This window comes from Oncorhynchus mykiss, chromosome 2 (assembly GCF_057628025.1).
Source record: "Oncorhynchus mykiss isolate SJ-2025 chromosome 2, ASM5762802v1, whole genome shotgun sequence".
Classification (NCBI taxonomy): domain Eukaryota; kingdom Metazoa; phylum Chordata; class Actinopteri; order Salmoniformes; family Salmonidae; genus Oncorhynchus; species Oncorhynchus mykiss.
The window spans coordinates 55,917,706-55,934,019 of NC_143023.1; the positions used below are offsets into that span (position 1 = coordinate 55,917,706).

The 16,314-nt window shown below is 40.9% G+C and overlaps 1 protein-coding gene across 1 annotated transcript; it reads left to right on the forward strand.

Annotated features, from left to right (window-relative positions):
- Positions 1 to 11: 11 nt before the first annotated feature.
- Positions 12 to 16,202, forward strand: scamp2 (secretory carrier membrane protein 2). The gene is made up of 9 exons (XM_036950922.2): positions 12 to 548; positions 8,111 to 8,188; positions 8,385 to 8,471; positions 8,844 to 8,958; positions 9,416 to 9,544; positions 10,222 to 10,381; positions 10,634 to 10,735; positions 12,321 to 12,438; positions 13,075 to 16,202. The coding sequence occupies exons 1-9, from the start codon at positions 492 to 494 to the stop codon at positions 13,222 to 13,224; spliced, it is 996 nt and encodes a 331-aa protein (XP_036806817.1). The 5' UTR covers positions 12 to 491; the 3' UTR covers positions 13,225 to 16,202.
- The last annotated feature ends 112 nt before the right edge of the window (positions 16,203 to 16,314 follow it).

Here is a 16,314-nt window from a genome sequence, read left to right on the forward strand (position 1 = left end):
TTTGTTGAAAGTAACATATACATGCCGTATATGTTACTTTCAACAAATGTATGTATTTCCCTCTGCTGCAGTTTACTGATCAAATTCAAATAATCGTTTCTTTAAAAAAAATTGCCTTGACCTTGTCAACATTAGCCTAAGGGGGGAATTTTCCAAATTATTGTATTTTTAACCATAGGTCTGGCTAGTGCCATTAATACACATCGAATTGTTTCAAAATAGTATTAAAGACATGCACACATGTTTTGTCTATTTGCTTTGTAAATAAATCGGAGACATGCCGTCTCCCAAAACACCTATTTTGATCTAAAGGTGGGGGGCCTTACTTGACTAGCCAAATGACGTAGGTAGACGTCATCTCATACGTAACCAACGTCTGCGCACTAAACTCCATTTCAGGAAGTTACCAGTGCGATAAAAAGGAGCATATCAAACGATAGGAGGACTGTGTTTTGTTTATACTTTGAGGAGATCTATAAAACGCCATTAAAATGTCGGGATTTGACGATAACCCATTTGCAGATTCGTCCAATGTCAACCCTTTCCAAGTAAGACCCTTTCATTCCACACTAGAGTTGATACAAAGTTGCTGCTAACTTTTAACCAATATTTGCTAAAAAGTAACACAAAGAAACATGTTGGGTGTATTCCGGGTTTAATTCGGGCGACGTGGCATGATTGACAAAGCTTCAGCCTCTAATTTGTCATTGTCTGCAAATGAGGGTGGGGTTTCGCCATTCTCTCAGCTACAGGAAGTTGCAAATGTAGCTAAATACAAATTTGATAAAGTAAATAGTTTACAAGCTGATACACTGGTCTACTACTTCCTTTCAAAATAATATGGAATTCCACAAGTTAGCACGCATAGGCTATACGATCTTGGGGTAGGCTACTGTTAGTGAGCACATTGTCTGTATCATCTGTTTTTCATCAACCGAAACCTACACAATTCAGCTTACCTTTAGATGGGAACCAACCTGGACTCAGGGGTAGACATATCATAGTACATGTAAATCCGATACACTCCTATTGGTCTGATATTTGTTCCGTTTCATATGATATGCATTATTTTGTGGATGTCCATCATCCATTTTGTATGATATGTTATGAATTTGCAAAGCGTATGATATGTTACAAATTCATATTTGTTTGGGCAACATTAGCTAGGTTGCTAACACCAGAGATATTAGAGAAAGGAGATCGGAAACCCCATTGTGCAATCAATGGAGGAATGTGTCAAATATAATACCCCAAGCAGCAGACTATCGACCAATTGTGTTCACGTTGTTATGCCGCATCACGCGGTTGCTAAGATAATTGTCACGCAATCCCTTCACTTAGTCAGGTTATGAGTCGAGAAGCTTGCCTATTTTCCCTGACAGTACATGATGTCACGATTCCAAAGCTATACAATAATACAGATAGCAAGTTAATTATCTCACATCTCGGAAAATATTTGTGATGTTGATGAAATTCATGCTAATGTTGGGTTGTTGAGCTAGTGCTCAATTGACTCCCATTCACTCCTTGAAGGACAATTCTCTTTGTCCCAAAATACCCCAGAATGCACCGCACAGCCTGTTGACCTGGCATGTGCAAAATACATAATAGGATTCCAGTGGAGTTTCCCATCTCTTCTGAAGCATCGTTGCTAACACTAACTAGGTGGCTAATGTTAGTGGGGTTAAGGGTTAGGGGAGTGTTAGCTAACATGCTAAGTAGCTAAAAAGTAGTATGAAGTTGCTAAAGTTGCCCGTGATGAGATTCATGATGACCTAGAATATAATTAATTCTACATGAAACAAAAATATAAACGCAACATGGTACAATTTCAAAGATTTTACAGACAGTTCACAGGTAGACAGACAGAAAAGTATACATAGTCTTACACACACTCTCAAGTAAATACACAGGGCATCAGAATACTGTTGCTTTCCTAATTAAAATGGTACACAAAAACACTACACACAGACATGCACACACACACACACACACACACAGAAGTGTACACATATACTGAACAAAAATATAAACGCAACATGCAACAATTTCAAAGATTTGACTGAGTTACAGTTCATATAAGGAAATCAGTTAATTTAAATAAATTCATTAGACCCTAATCTATGGATTTCTGTTAATACAGATATGCATCTGTTGGTCACAGTTACCTTAAGTAAAAGGTAGGGGCGTAGATCAGCAAACTAGTCAGTATCTGGTGTGACCACCATTTTGCCTCATGCAGCGCGACACATCTCCTTCACATAGAGTTGATCAGGCTGTTGACTGTGGCCGTTGGAATGTTGTCCCACTCCTCTTCAATGGCTGTGCGAAGTTGCTGGATATTGGTGGGAACTGGAACATGCTGTTGTACATGTCGATCCAGAGCATCCCAAACTCGCTCAATGGGTGACATTTCTGGTGACTTCACTTTACATGCTGTGTTTTATATTTTTGTTCAGTGTAATTTGAGAGTCCTGGATGTACGTTTACTGTACTATGTTACGTCTAGTTTGAGACCAGGCTGTGTGGACTGACTTCATTGCTTCCATGATGTCTAGGCTGTAGGTCTACAGTTCAGCTGCACTTTTTTTTACAAATGGCCTATCTCTCTATAGATTTTAACAAAATTAATTGAACATGCTTATGCCCACACTGGTCATCAAGGAAGTGTGAGAGAGATAAGCTGAACAAACTCAATTGCACAGCAGCGAGATAGCATATAGGCTAGGCATGAATATAAATTATCTTTGATCAAGAGCAGTAGGCTGAATTTGTCCGAATGAATGCTAGAGATCTTGCAACTCTGCAAAATTCTGTAATGTTTCCTGTGACTCATTACTATGTAGAGTAGATCAAACTTCTTCTATTGGCTAGAGCCACAGCTGGTAAGTCCATTAAACAGTAGGGTGGTTGAGTATTTGAGTATTTTACAGTATATTCTAACAATACCTCTGCATATAGAATGCTGCTTACTTTAGTGTACAATACCAATTTTCAGTACGTTTGCCATCAGTTAAAGGACTGGCCTAGTGTGTAATGTTGACAGAATGCAAAATCTAGGCTTAACAAATCATATCCACTGTTTCAATCAGAACTTACAGAAACCAAATACCAAGTAGGCTGTGTTTGTTACTTGTAGAGTGAAAAACAGTATTACTGTAACCACGTCACATTTTGATTCAGACCTACAATTACTTTAATGGTAGCTAAGAGTTGCAAAGAAATCGCTCTTCCTGTACTTTCGCTGTCTCTAGTTCGCAATGGTACTGACTGTTTGCTTGCGGGGTGTGTATGCGCCTGAACAAATAGCTCAGCCTACAGTTCACAGCTGCTGTTCACATGTCTGATATTGCAATTCTGGGCGTTATTACTCAATTATGAATTCGGATATGAAGTCTGACTCGCCGTTGGATTAGATACGAGTTTGCCTTTAGCTGTGGGTTTGTGAAACAGGAAAACCTTGGTAATCATTGGTGACCACGCACACACTGCCAGGGTGGCCTATATAGGAATGTCTGGTGTAACGTTGTCAAAGTCTACTTTCTAGTAGGCTGCTAGGCTAGTTTACTGGTTTCTCTATAGACAACACCACTCCCTGGTTGTTATTACTGTATTGTTGAGAGAGCGTCCCGTCTTGTATTTCTTGTTGTGGTTAGGCCTACACCTTATTATCGTTATTTGGCTTATGTATGTTTCTGCCGTCATCATTTGTCTCCCAAACTACCTCAAACATACAGTGCATTCTGAAGGAATTCAGACCCCATGACTTTTTCCACATTTTGTTACGTTACAGCCTTATTCTAAAATTCATAACATTTTCTCATCAATATACACACAATACCCCACAATGACAAAGCAAAAACAGGTTTTTAGAAATTGTTAAAAAAAAAATATATATATATATATATATATATATATATATATATATATATATATATATATATATATATATATATATATATATATACACACACACACACATAAGTATTCAGACCCTTTACTCAGTACTTTGTTGAAGCACCTTTGGCAGCGATCACAGCCTAGAGTCTTCTTGATTATGACGCTACAAGCTTGGCACAACTGTATTTTCTGGAGTTTCTCCCATTCTTTTCTGCAGATCCTCTCAAGCTCTGTCAGGTTGGATGAGGAGCATCGCTGCACAGCTATTTTCAGTTCTCTCCAGCGATGTTCCATTGGGTTCAAGTCCGGACTCTGGCTGGGCCACTCAAGGACATTCAGAGACTTGTCCCGAAGCCACTCCTGCATTGTCTTGGCTGTGTGCTTAGGGTTGTTGTCCTGTTGGATGGTGAACCTTTGCCCCAGTCTGAGAACCTGCTCCAGAGTGCTCAGGACTTCACAGGACTTCATCAAGGATCTCTCTCTCCGTTCATCTTTCCCTCAATCCTGACTAGACTCCCAGTTCCTGCCACTGAAAAATATCCCCACAGCATGATGCTGCCACCACCATGTTTCACTGTAGGCATGGTGCCAGGTTTCCTCCAGACGTGACGCTTGACATTCAGGCCAATGAGTTCAATCTCGGTTTCATCAGAACAGAGAATCCAAGTGGGCTGTCATGTGCCTTTTACTGAGGAGTGGCATCTGTCTGGCCACTCTACCATAAAGGTCTGATTGGTGGAGTGCTGCATAGATGGTTGTCCTTCTAGAAGGTTCTCCCATCTCCACAGAGAAACTCTGTCACTCAGAGTGATCTTCTGGTTCTTGATCACCTCTCTGACCAAGGCCGTCCTCCCCTGATTGCTCAGTTTGGCCCGGGCGGCCAGCTCTATTAAGAGTCTTGGTGATTGCAGACCTCTTCCATTTAAGAATAGTGGAGGCCACTGTTCTTGGGGACCTTCAATGCTACAGAGATGTTTTGGTACCCTTCCCCAGATCTTTGCCAGAATTGTACGTAATTATGACATAACATTGAAGGTTGTGCAATGTAACAGGAATATTTAGACTTAAGGATGCCACCCGTCAGATAAAATACGGAACGGTTCCGTATTTCACTGAAAGAATAAACGTCTTGTTTTCGAGATGATAGTTTCCGTATTCGACCATATTAATGACCAAAGGCTCGTATTTCTGTGTGTTATTATGTTATAATTAAGTCTGATTTGATAGAGCAGTCTGACTGAGGCAGCAGCAGGCTCGTAAGCATTCATTCAAACAGCAATTTCGTGCATTTTGCCAGCAGCTCTTTGCAATGCTTCAAGCATTGCGCTGTTTATGACTTCAAGCCTATCAACTCCCAAGATTAGGCTGGTGTAACCAATGTGAAATGGCTAGCTAGTTAGCCACTCTACCATAAAGGTCTGATTGGTGGAGTGCTGCATTGGTGGAGTGCTAATAGTGTTTCAAACGTCACTTGCTCTGAGACTTGGAGTAGTTGTTCCCCTTGCTCTGCTCTGATTTTGTGGAGCGATGGGTAACGCTCGATGTGTTCCTAGTTTCGAGCCCAGGTAGGGGCGAGGAGAAGGACGGAAGCTATACTGTTACACTGGCAATACTAAAGTGCCTATAAGAACATCCAATAGTCAAAAGGTATATGAAATACAAATGGTATAGAGAGAGAAATAGTCCTATAAATTCCTATAATAACTACAACCTAAAACTTTTTACCTGGGAATATTGAAAACTCATGTTAAAAGGAACCACCAGCTTTCATATGTTCTCATGTTCTGAGCAAGGAACTTAAACGTTAGCTTTCTTACATGGCACATATTCCCCTTTTACTTTCTTTGTTTTTGCATTATTTAAACCAAATTGAACATGTTTCATTATTTATTTGAGGCTAAATATATTTTATTGATGTATTATATTAAGTTAAAATAAGTGTTCATTCAGTATTGTTGTAATTGTCATTATTACAAATACATTTTAAAAATTGTCCGATTAATCGGTATCGGCTTTTTTTTGGTCCTCCAATAATCGGTATCAGCGTTGAGAAAAACCTAATCGGTCTACCTCTAGTCTGAATACTCTCCGAATGCACTGTATCCATATTTTTGTGGTCACCAATGATTACCAAGGTTTGCCATCTAATTATCTGATTGAATTGTTAAATGGCAGGGATGTCTCTTCATCCTTCTTGGGAAAGCTGCCAGGTGTGTCAGAGGGGCTGATGGCTACTACGCAAATCAGATTATAAAGTCTGTGTCACATGACTTCGTGTGACACATTATCATGTGCTGAGAGCAGACCGACTCCCACCTGTTCATATCAACCCCCATGTCTCTTCTGGATTTTGTTTGTTTGTATTGCTCTGCTCTCGGGCCAGGGGTCATTCAGCCTTTACTTGGAAGTTTTCTAAACGGTCCTGTAAATAATTAGCCTATCTTAGGCTAACATCAATCTTTTCTCTGATGCCCACTGAAATATTAAGTCAAACTGGACTCCGGGATGAATGTGGTTGTCCCTGATTTTACATTTTTGCTACATTTCTTTTTTTGACTTCAGGAAATGAAACGTCTTGAGCTATTCGATATCACAAGAATTCATAAGCACTCTCTTTTTACGTGAGCTCTGAAATGAAAGGCTACGTGCGTCACGTGAACATTGTCAATGTTCCGTCGCATTCTTTCCCGTGACGGATCAATAGGCCTATTAGATGAGACGATTATGTCGTAATAATAAGAATGAGTGTTGCATATTGGCGTTTCCGTCTAAAAGGACCCACGAGCAACAACATGTGAAGTCAAACAGGTGCATGTCCAATACAAGCTTAGTAGTCTTTCTTTTTGAGAAATGAAGGCATATATAAATGTTTAAACCATTTGTTTATTCCTAATTTTCAGGATTGGAAAAAGGCTTTGATTTCTGGTCAAACAGATGGAGAAAGGGTCATCTACCAGAAAAAGTCTTAATATTTTATTAGAAATGGATCAAAACAGAATAATGTTGACGTAAAGACCCATGCCAATTAATATCAACACCTATATTTGGTTTTGGAGAAATGATTTGCCTTCTGTAAGTTCAAGAAACATTTGCTTTGTGCCTTGTAACTCTGTTACCAAAAAATCCAAATACCTTTTAAGATATTTTCTCATTTCTCTCCCTCTTGAGTAGGGAGAATAACAAAACTAACAGATAAGGGTAGACCTACCAATTAGTTTGTGTTTTTACTGATATGAAGTTTAATTATTAAGTGATTTAAAAAATAAATAAAAACACTTCATCAGTAACTGAATTATTGAAAAATCAGTGTTGGAATTACTGCAACTGAATTGGCTACAATGGGAAATCATAGTAGTCACAAACCACAGTTGGGTAACTTGCTACTGTCCTCCCATCCACTGGCATATTGTTATGTTCAGCTCATAACTGTTTTTTTCTTTAAACAAAGCGGGAGAGACCAAATTGGACCAATCATAGATGTCTATGTTTCTCAAATTTACACAGTAAAAGAAAGTAGAGCGCAGTACTGTACAATGTATTGTACTGTACTTAACATATCTACCGTACTATAGTGAGCTGTAATGTCCAAACTTGTGAAACAAACTTCTGTGATTGTTTCAGATTTGGTCTGGTTCGGACCAACCAAATGTAGTCTTGTTTCGGGACGGAGCTCATTACAATAATAGCCAGTGTGTAGAATATTACCAAAATATGCAAAATAAGGATATTGCATATTTCTATCTTTGTGTATCTATTCAGGATGCATCACCATGAAGAGAATGACATTCATAATTATGCATTTCTGTATAGTACAGATCAAAGACCCATGATGTAATTCTGTTACCAGATGTAAATCTGATTCACCTACTGTAGTTCAATAAACAACAACATTTTTTTTTTTCATGTCATAGCTGACATTCTTTCTGGAGAATTCGTTGAATCTTAATTCAGAGTAGATATTTAACTGAATTTTTTGGAAAGCGTGGTCGCATTAAATATGCATCTGCGCAATTCTTACAATAAATGTGTTTTTGTGAAATTCTGTGTAAATCGTTCAAAGTAGTCCTTGTGCATAGAGTTGTATAATTTGTTAAACTTTGAAATCCAAAGTTTTTCATTTGGCATACATTTTCAAGTGAAACATCTGAGTCAAAGCATAACTGTGGACTTGCCCATAATATTGAAGAGAAAATGTGTTGTTTTGTTTCAGGATCCCTCAGTTACACAAGTGACCAACTCTGGTGTAGACCACATTGAGCAATTTAACCCTTTCCCAGACCATCAGACGGTAAGATGACCTGCTTTTTACCCTAGCATGAACGCACACATACACACTCTGTAATACAACAAACCAAACCACTCACTGATTAAAACTACAGTAACTCATGTGGACTAGATTGATGCCCGTTGATCACAGATTGCTGTATTGTGTGTTGGTGTTTGTCCCACCTTTTTCAGTCTGCCATGTGTCTTTCCTGTTTCAGGCTGGCCTATCAGGGCCCACCATTCCGGCTTCCACCACCCTTTCCCAGCCGGCCGTGCTCCAGCCGTCCACAGAGCCCGGCCCAAAGGTCAGTGATGGCGCTTGTCACTAGTTCACTATGAAACCAAAAGCCATCAACGTCTTCGCATGAGACTGAAAATATAGACTTTTTCACATTTGGCTGTCTTCCTGGCCATACTGATTTAAGCTATATGGATTTTTTTGCTTCTGGGGGTGCCAAAAGGGCTCCCTTAAATGGACAGATTTATAGTCCAGAAATGACCTCAGTGGACAGAAAGGGGACACATCTACTGTCAGCAAAAGCATATATTGTTTGCCTAAAACTATTTGTGTGGTTTCATGAGATAAGTCACTGATTACGTTAATATTATTATCATACATGTATGTGAACCACACAGACTAAATGTGACCTGTCCTCTCTCCCCTTCCGTCTCTGCAGGCCACGGCGGCTGCAGCCCAGGCCAGCCTGCTGAGGCAGCAGGAGGAGCTGGAGAGGAAGGCTGCAGACCTGGATCGCAGAGAGCAGGCACTTCAGAGCAGGGGAGCCTCCACAGGTCACTCCCCTTCACTCTATTCTCTCCCTATACAATGCCACGCCTTGTATACACCGCTCGCGCTCTGAAGATATCCTACCTTCTCAACAAGTTTTAGGGTCAATTTCAATTCAAGCAATTCAGGAGGATAACAGAAGTTCCAGGACTTTCATGTAGTAATTCAGGAAGAACAACTGCAATTGCTGGAATTTCAGTTTGCAATTTCAATTTCACTTCCTGAATAAATGGAATTGACCCCAACCCTGCCTCTGACATTCCTTACCTCTACAGCAGGGACGGGGTCAATGCCCACTTCATTTCAGGCAAGCCAGGAAGTGAATTAAAATTCTAATTCATGAATGGAATCATCTTCTTGGGAAAGAGGAGGATCAATCAGGATACATTTAACATTTTGGCAATGGAGCTGTTGGAAAAAGTGATTGATTGAATGTTAATCAATGAATTTCTATTGTAATAGGCAAAGAAAACAACTGGCCACCTCTTCCCAAGATCTTTCCCATCAAGCCTTGCTTCTACCAGGACTTCTCAGAGGAGATTCCCGTGGAGTACCAGAAGGTCTGCAAGATGATTTACTATCTGTGGATGTGTAAGTATACTGTCGTGTGTGTGTGTGTGTGTGCGCGCATGCAGTACTACCACAGAGACGGGTTTGTTACTTTGTTAAATCCCGCAAAGATGCTGACTTATATTGTAATGTGACGCACTGCCCACCCTTCTTTAATACCCCATCGAGTTTATGTCCGCGTGGAAGTCTAAAGAGCAGAATAACAAAATCCCCATTGAAAAGCTGTCAGTTTAAGCTACAGATGTACTGTATCCTCCCACATCCTCCCATGTTGGCCTTCCCGCATCTTCGGTGGAAGGTGGCGGAGCTACAGCGGTGTTTGTCAGGCCAGGATACGTTTTCACGGGCCTCGTCTGAACTTGGTACCGCCGATTTGCCAACTTCTGTCTGTAGCGTCCGAACGGTTTGGGCTCCAAACTAATATGACTCCGCCATCAAAAAAGCTGAGACTGTCACAAACGCGTAGATGTTGTACATGTTTTGCTTTACAACGTCCACAAGACTTGTCTGAAGGTATCCTGGTACCGGGCCATAAAATTCCAAATCAAATAGCTAAATGATCCATGGTATGACCCTCTTAAAACAATTCCATAAGTTTTGCAACGGAAAACAAAAATGAGACCAGGTTGCCTCGCCATGTTTCAGTCAGTTTTCTTCCATTTGGTGCCTAATGAACGCAACCCTCTCCCTCCCTCCAGTCCACTGCGTGACTCTGTTCCTCAACCTGCTGGCATGTTTGGCCTACTTCACTGCGGATTCCGCGTACGGTGTGGACTTTGGCCTGTCCATCCTCTGGTTCATCCTGTTCGCCCCCTGCTCCTTCCTCTGCTGGTACAGACCCGTCTACAAGGCCTTCAAGTGAGTACCAGGATTGACTGACCTAATTATTTTTCAGTCTTGACTTTCATGCCCAGTAGTACAATGTACATGACATTTTTTATGTTGATGGCATCCTGTCCAATAGCCAAATACCTGTAAGGGATGGACCAGACACGGAGGGACAGAGTAGTTCGTAAAATGAAGGGTTGAACTGCCTGATTCTGTTATGGAATTGACATCCAATGTGAGTTTGCTCAACCCTGTGTGCCCTCGCTCTCACTTCTTTTGCAGGACGGACAGCTCCTTCAGTTTCTTCTTGTTCTTCTTTGTGTTCTTCTGCCAAGTGGTGTTGTTCGTCATCCAGTCTGTGGGCATCCCCAAGTGGGGAAACAGGTGGGTCTGAGTGAATGGGACGCTAAAGATGTATTTAATTTTTTTTGCATGTCTTCAATCTGTATGTGTGGAGGGGGGTTGTGCGTGCACATATGTGTTTTTGTGCGTGCCTGTGTGTGTGCCCGTGTTTGTTTGCACCTCTGTGAATACGTACAGAGGTGTACATGCCGGCCTTTGAGATTTCTCTCTATTTCTCTATATCTCGCCCATCTCCGCTCTCTCTCTTCATGTCATGTCTTTGACAGATTACCTCCTACTAGAGTCTCTCTTTCCTCATAAAGACTCCTCTGTAAGTGAGAGGCTTTGGCTCCTTCTGCTCTTCCTGCAGTAACTCTCCTCTCCTGGCCCTCTTCCAATACTAGAAGCCCATCCAGAAACCCCCCCCCCCCCCATCGTCAGTGTTGGCAGATTTGAGCGAATTAGATACAGTGGGTGTAAGCAAGCAATATGGTGAACGGTCCCCTATGTCCTGTGGTGAGGCTAGGCAGAAACATCACCATTTTGCTTACACCTATCCATCCTATTTGTTTAGGTCGGCCAAGTGGATGTTTCTGGGGGAAAAATGCAATTCAAAAAGGGGGGAGAATGTAAATTGCATTTGCTTGATTCCTTGCATCCTCTTTCCTCACCTCCTTCTCGGAACCCGTTGTATGAGAAGGTTGGGAATCAAGGAAATGCAATTGAGATTCTCCCAAGGCCTCGGGTCTTTCTTACTTCCTATCCAGCTGTTCAGTTGTGCTTTCCTTTATCTGATTTAAACATGAAGCTTCTTACTCTGCTTACAATTTGGCTCTTAGTTAGAATGGTGTATGCCAGCAGCATACCACCCTGCATACCACTGCTGGCTTGCTTCTGAAGCTAAGCAGGGTTGGTCCTGGTCAGTTCCTGGATGGGAGACCAGATGCTGCTGGAAGTGGTGTTGGAGGGCCAGTAGGAGGCACTCTTTCTTCTGGTCTAAAAAAATATCCCAAAACCCCTGCCCTGTGTAGGGTGCTGTGGGACGTTAAACAGGTGTCCTGACTCTCTGAGGTCATTAAAGATCACATGGCACTTATCGTAAGAGTGTTAACCCCGGTGTCCTGGATAAATTCCCAATCTGGCCCTCAAATCATCACGGTCACCTAATAATTCCCAGTTTACAATTGGCTCATTCATCCCCCTCCTCTCCCCTGTAAGTATTCCCCAGGTCGTTGCTGCAAATGAGAACGTGTTCTCAGTCAACTTACCTGGTAAAATAAGGGATACATAAATGTCGCTGAGGATGACCTCCAGGTGGTTCATTGTTAAAAGTGAATAGCTTAGTACAATCTAGCAGAACTCAACAGATGCATTGCTTTGAATAGTTGATCAATTAACTTATCTGAAAATATTTTTCATAAATTAGACCCCCCCCCCCCCCCCCCCTCATCGTCAATGAAATAGAGTATTTTGGGAAATTCTATAAATATTGTGAATTGAAACCAAAGAATATGGTTCAATGGTGAATAACATACATTTTAGAACATAATTCCATTGGACAATACATTCACATATTAGACTAAATGAAACGAATGACCCTATATGGATCCCTCTCTTTGATTCCAAGTGGTTGGATCGCCTCGTTCACCATCATCAGCACCAACAAGGCAGTGGGAGCCATCATGATCGTGGTGGCTTGCTTCTTCACCGTCTGCGCTGTGCTGTCAGTCATCCTACTGAAGATGGTATGTGGCGTTACAGTACCTACCTGTATGTCATAACTGTACATATCCAGACTTGGGGACAAAACAGTTTTTTTTTTTTACTTGTGACTGAGCACAATTTTTTTTTTCTCCAGTATGACTGGTGCTTTACTGTAAACTTGTATCGACGTGATGACTACAAATCCCATTGTTCACTTCTGTTCAAGCTACGGTATATCGTTCTTACGAGAAGCCATGACTGGTACTCTACATGACTGCAATTGACTAACGTACTCGCTCAGTTTATGTTCTACATTCGACAATAAAGACTGACTGCTACATCCCACTACAAATTAGGGCCGGGATGTTTTGGCAAAAATGATGAAAAAAAATAACCTGCTGTATGTAAAAAAAAATATTTAAAAAAATGTAATGTTGTGCCACAGCATGGAAAATAAATACATGTGACTCTGGATGACAACATAATGATGTTTGTTTCCAACATTAGGGCTGTTTTCCTAAAGAAGTAAATTCTTCTTTGTGTTTGGTTTCCTTGCCCACGATACTAATGAGTATCGCGATACTGGTATATTATCCCAGCCATAATACAAATACCACCTCTACACCTATCAGTATAGAATCTATAGACCCTAATGCCTGGGTCTCCTCCTTTCCCAGGTGCACAGCCAGTACCGGCGTACCGGGGCCAGCTTCCAGAAGGCCCAGCAGGAGTTCTCCCAGGGCGTGCTCACCAACAAGTCCTTCCAGACGGCCGCCACCTCCGCAGCCTCCTCCGCCGCCTCCGGAGCTTTTCAGGGGAACAACTAGACCCAGGCCCGGGCTAACTTAACCCCCCAGATACGCCCTTCCCCTCTTCCATCCATCCCAACGCCCACCAACACACCACCTTTCTGGGATGGGGATGGATCCCCCACAACCTGCTGTCAGCAATCCCTTATAGGTCATACCATGGAGCCTCCGTCGAAGAAACCACCATTGACTTGACCAGCAGTCTGTCTGCCGGGGGTTTCCGTAAGGCCTGATCTGGGATCTGTTCTTTTTTTAAATATAAGAGCTGTGGTCACCTGACAGCCCCCCCCCCCCCCCACACACAAAAAAAGGGCACTTGAGTAGGAAATTGTCCCCGCTGTGCTTTTTCCGAATGGAAAGTCGAATGATTGCGAAATCTTGCGATGTTTTTCAGTATGTGTGCACTTTTTCTTTTTTTGCAATGTCCTCTGTTCGTGTGTGTCGATGTTCTCTTTTAGGTGTGTGTGTGTCCTGGTCGTGTCATAGAGAAGATGGCGTGTTTTGTTTGCTTTATGCATGTTGTCAATTCAGTCTTTGTGTATATACCTGCTCTCATGTCTGACTGTTGTTAAGTAACCACATGTTGGGACTCCAACGATGGTGGCTTTTCAGCATCCTTCAATTTCAACGTGCTAATGAAGAGAATGAGTGTTTGCGTTCAGTAGGGTGATACCTGAATGAAAAGCATCATGCATGAAGTTTAGTTTAGTGGGCACTCAGTCTAGAACTATGATAATCACCTAGGTTATTAGTTACCAGGGCTACTGTAATTATTAAATGCACATTTGCCATTATACTTGCGCATCACAATCTAATGTCCTTTTCAGATTTACACCATTTCGTTAGCCTTTTCAGACAGTTCTCGTCAAAACGAGGTACTTTGGTTTTCAATCTTTTCACATTGTAGAAAGTGCCTTCTGTGTTTGTCTGCTTATTGGCTTTGGCAATGAGAGACTGGTGTTGTGTAAGAATGGGTTGAATATATGTTGGTTTGTCAGTATATACTGTCCCATACAACTTAAAGGGACAGTTCACCCCGAAACCAAAGTTTTGTCATTTTCATATCCTCAAAGTGGTCTATTTCACAACGTCTGTGATATCACTACAAATGCATTCAAAGAAACTTTTCGGTCTCAATCCCAAACCAATGGGGATCTTAGTGCAGATGGCACGGAATAGACTCTGCTTACAATTTAAAGGCCCACTCTTTGATAGTCACACCTTTTACGGTATGGTGGCATCTGGCAAACTTGGATTTTGGCGTGGACTCTACCTTTAACCAAAGCTGTGACCTGTGCCTTGACCTGTGCCTTGACCAAAGCCTTGACCAATGCCTGTGTGAGGTGTCACCTATTGAGTTTGCCTCTGTTGCCATTGGTTCCTACGGTAACCAAGCCTTAACCTTTTTTTTATGGGGAAAATTACATGATTGAAGGAAGAATTGAAAGAGAATTGAGACAAATACCTTTTCGTAGTATCGTGTCGACCCGTGTCGTGTTTTCTTTTCACATTATTCTTTCCAGTACGGTTCAGTCAACTATGGAGGATGAGTAACCAGGCCAGTGCAGTACAGCTCAGCTTAGCTCAGTAGTGTGAAAAAGGTATCGGTTAGACTGACATTCCTAATCCTAACTACAAATGATTGCTTTGTTGTATTCTATGGATTTGCCACTAAGACTAAACGTGAACAATGCGAAATAGATTTTTGCTCCACTTTGATTAAAAAAAAATATACTTCAGGGGGAAGTGGTTGTCAGTCAAAGCTGGATAAGGTAGTGCTGAGTGGTTAAAAAAAATAAAAGTAAAGTATTTCTTAATAACCAGGTTTCCATCCAACTTTTTGAATGAGTGTAAAGTAGATGTTTGATTTTTTATTTAATTTTTTTAAAATATCGACAGAACAAAAAACTCTAGGCAAGGTGGGCTCTTTTTATGGCAATGAAATGAATTACGCGAGCAATAGAGGTGAATAATAACCATCATATCGAGAGAGAGAAAAAAATAAAAACTTGGGAGTCATGTTGTGTGGTCCTCCCATTACTGCTCGTTGAGAAAACATGCAGTTTATTCGGCTACAGATGAAATAAATTATGATGAACTTCACAGGGTGGTGAAAGTGCAAGGTGATGGGCTTGATGCTCCTTTCCAATAAATATTGAGGGTCTTATTTTGGTGATTTTTGGCTGCCGTTTGACAAACATAATCTTGCTCTTTTTGTCCATTTTAATCATCTCATCGTGTAGTAGGTTATACCTGCACTGTATCTGCGAGCTGTTGGCTAGAGCACACGTGCCAAAACCAGAATGGGCACATTCTCTGTGTAACGCAACGTTTGTTGTGACAAAAAATCAGTAGAGTTGAAAATACGATGGAAACCCATTCCTTTTTTTTTCTTTAAAAAGAAAATGGGAATTTAACCGCAAAAGTTATTTTTATGTCCAATATGTCATCACGCCCAGCATTTTATCCACAAATCAATTTGATGGAAACGTAACTCCTGTGGGAAAATGTGTGTAGTATTGTTTTTGTGCGGATTTTTGAATATTCGGATGAAAATCTGTCGTCAATTGGATGGAAACCTAGCTACTGTAACAGAATACATTTTCCCCTAAGTTTCCTAGAGGAAGACCAGCGCCTAAATTATTTGTGAATGGATTGATGTAAACTATCTATTTTGTCATTTTCATTTGTCACCTTCACAAGAGTATGTATTCATTGTCGGTTTAAATGTAACAATTGTCCGAGATCAACTAAGCAAATCAATAACTCTAATGAAGAATGTAATATTCAAGCTAATGGTTTACTAATGGGTAAATATTTAATTTTCTGAATCATTGTTACTTGATATTGAAATATATTTAGTTTTCTTAATATCTGTGTGAATATGACCATTTGCCTGCAATGTATTGGGAGTGGAGAATTATATATTGCCTTTTGTATTTCAATGTTAACTATTAACTTAGTGTCTATCTAATAAAAATGGTTGCTTTAATTGATACAATTTTTGTGTTTTAAATTGAGATCATAAGTTTACTCAGGATCTTTTCATCAGTGATGTCTCAAAGGGCTACTTTGGCCCTGTTAAAACTTTTTTTTTTTTAAATCCAT

What these genes read in the sequence shown, in the direction of transcription:
- scamp2 (XM_036950922.2), top strand. Translation starts at nt 492, where the DNA reads ATGTCGGGATTTGACGATAACCCATTTGCAGATTCGTCCAATGTCAAC. An exon ending in CCCGTCTACAAGGCCTTCAA is followed by an intron (nt 10,382 to 10,633) that starts GTGAGTACCAGG and finishes CTTCTTTTGCAG; the next exon opens with GACGGACAGCTCCTTCAGTT. An exon ending in CAGTCATCCTACTGAAGATG is followed by an intron (nt 12,439 to 13,074) that starts GTATGTGGCGTT and finishes CTCCTTTCCCAG; the next exon opens with GTGCACAGCCAGTACCGGCG.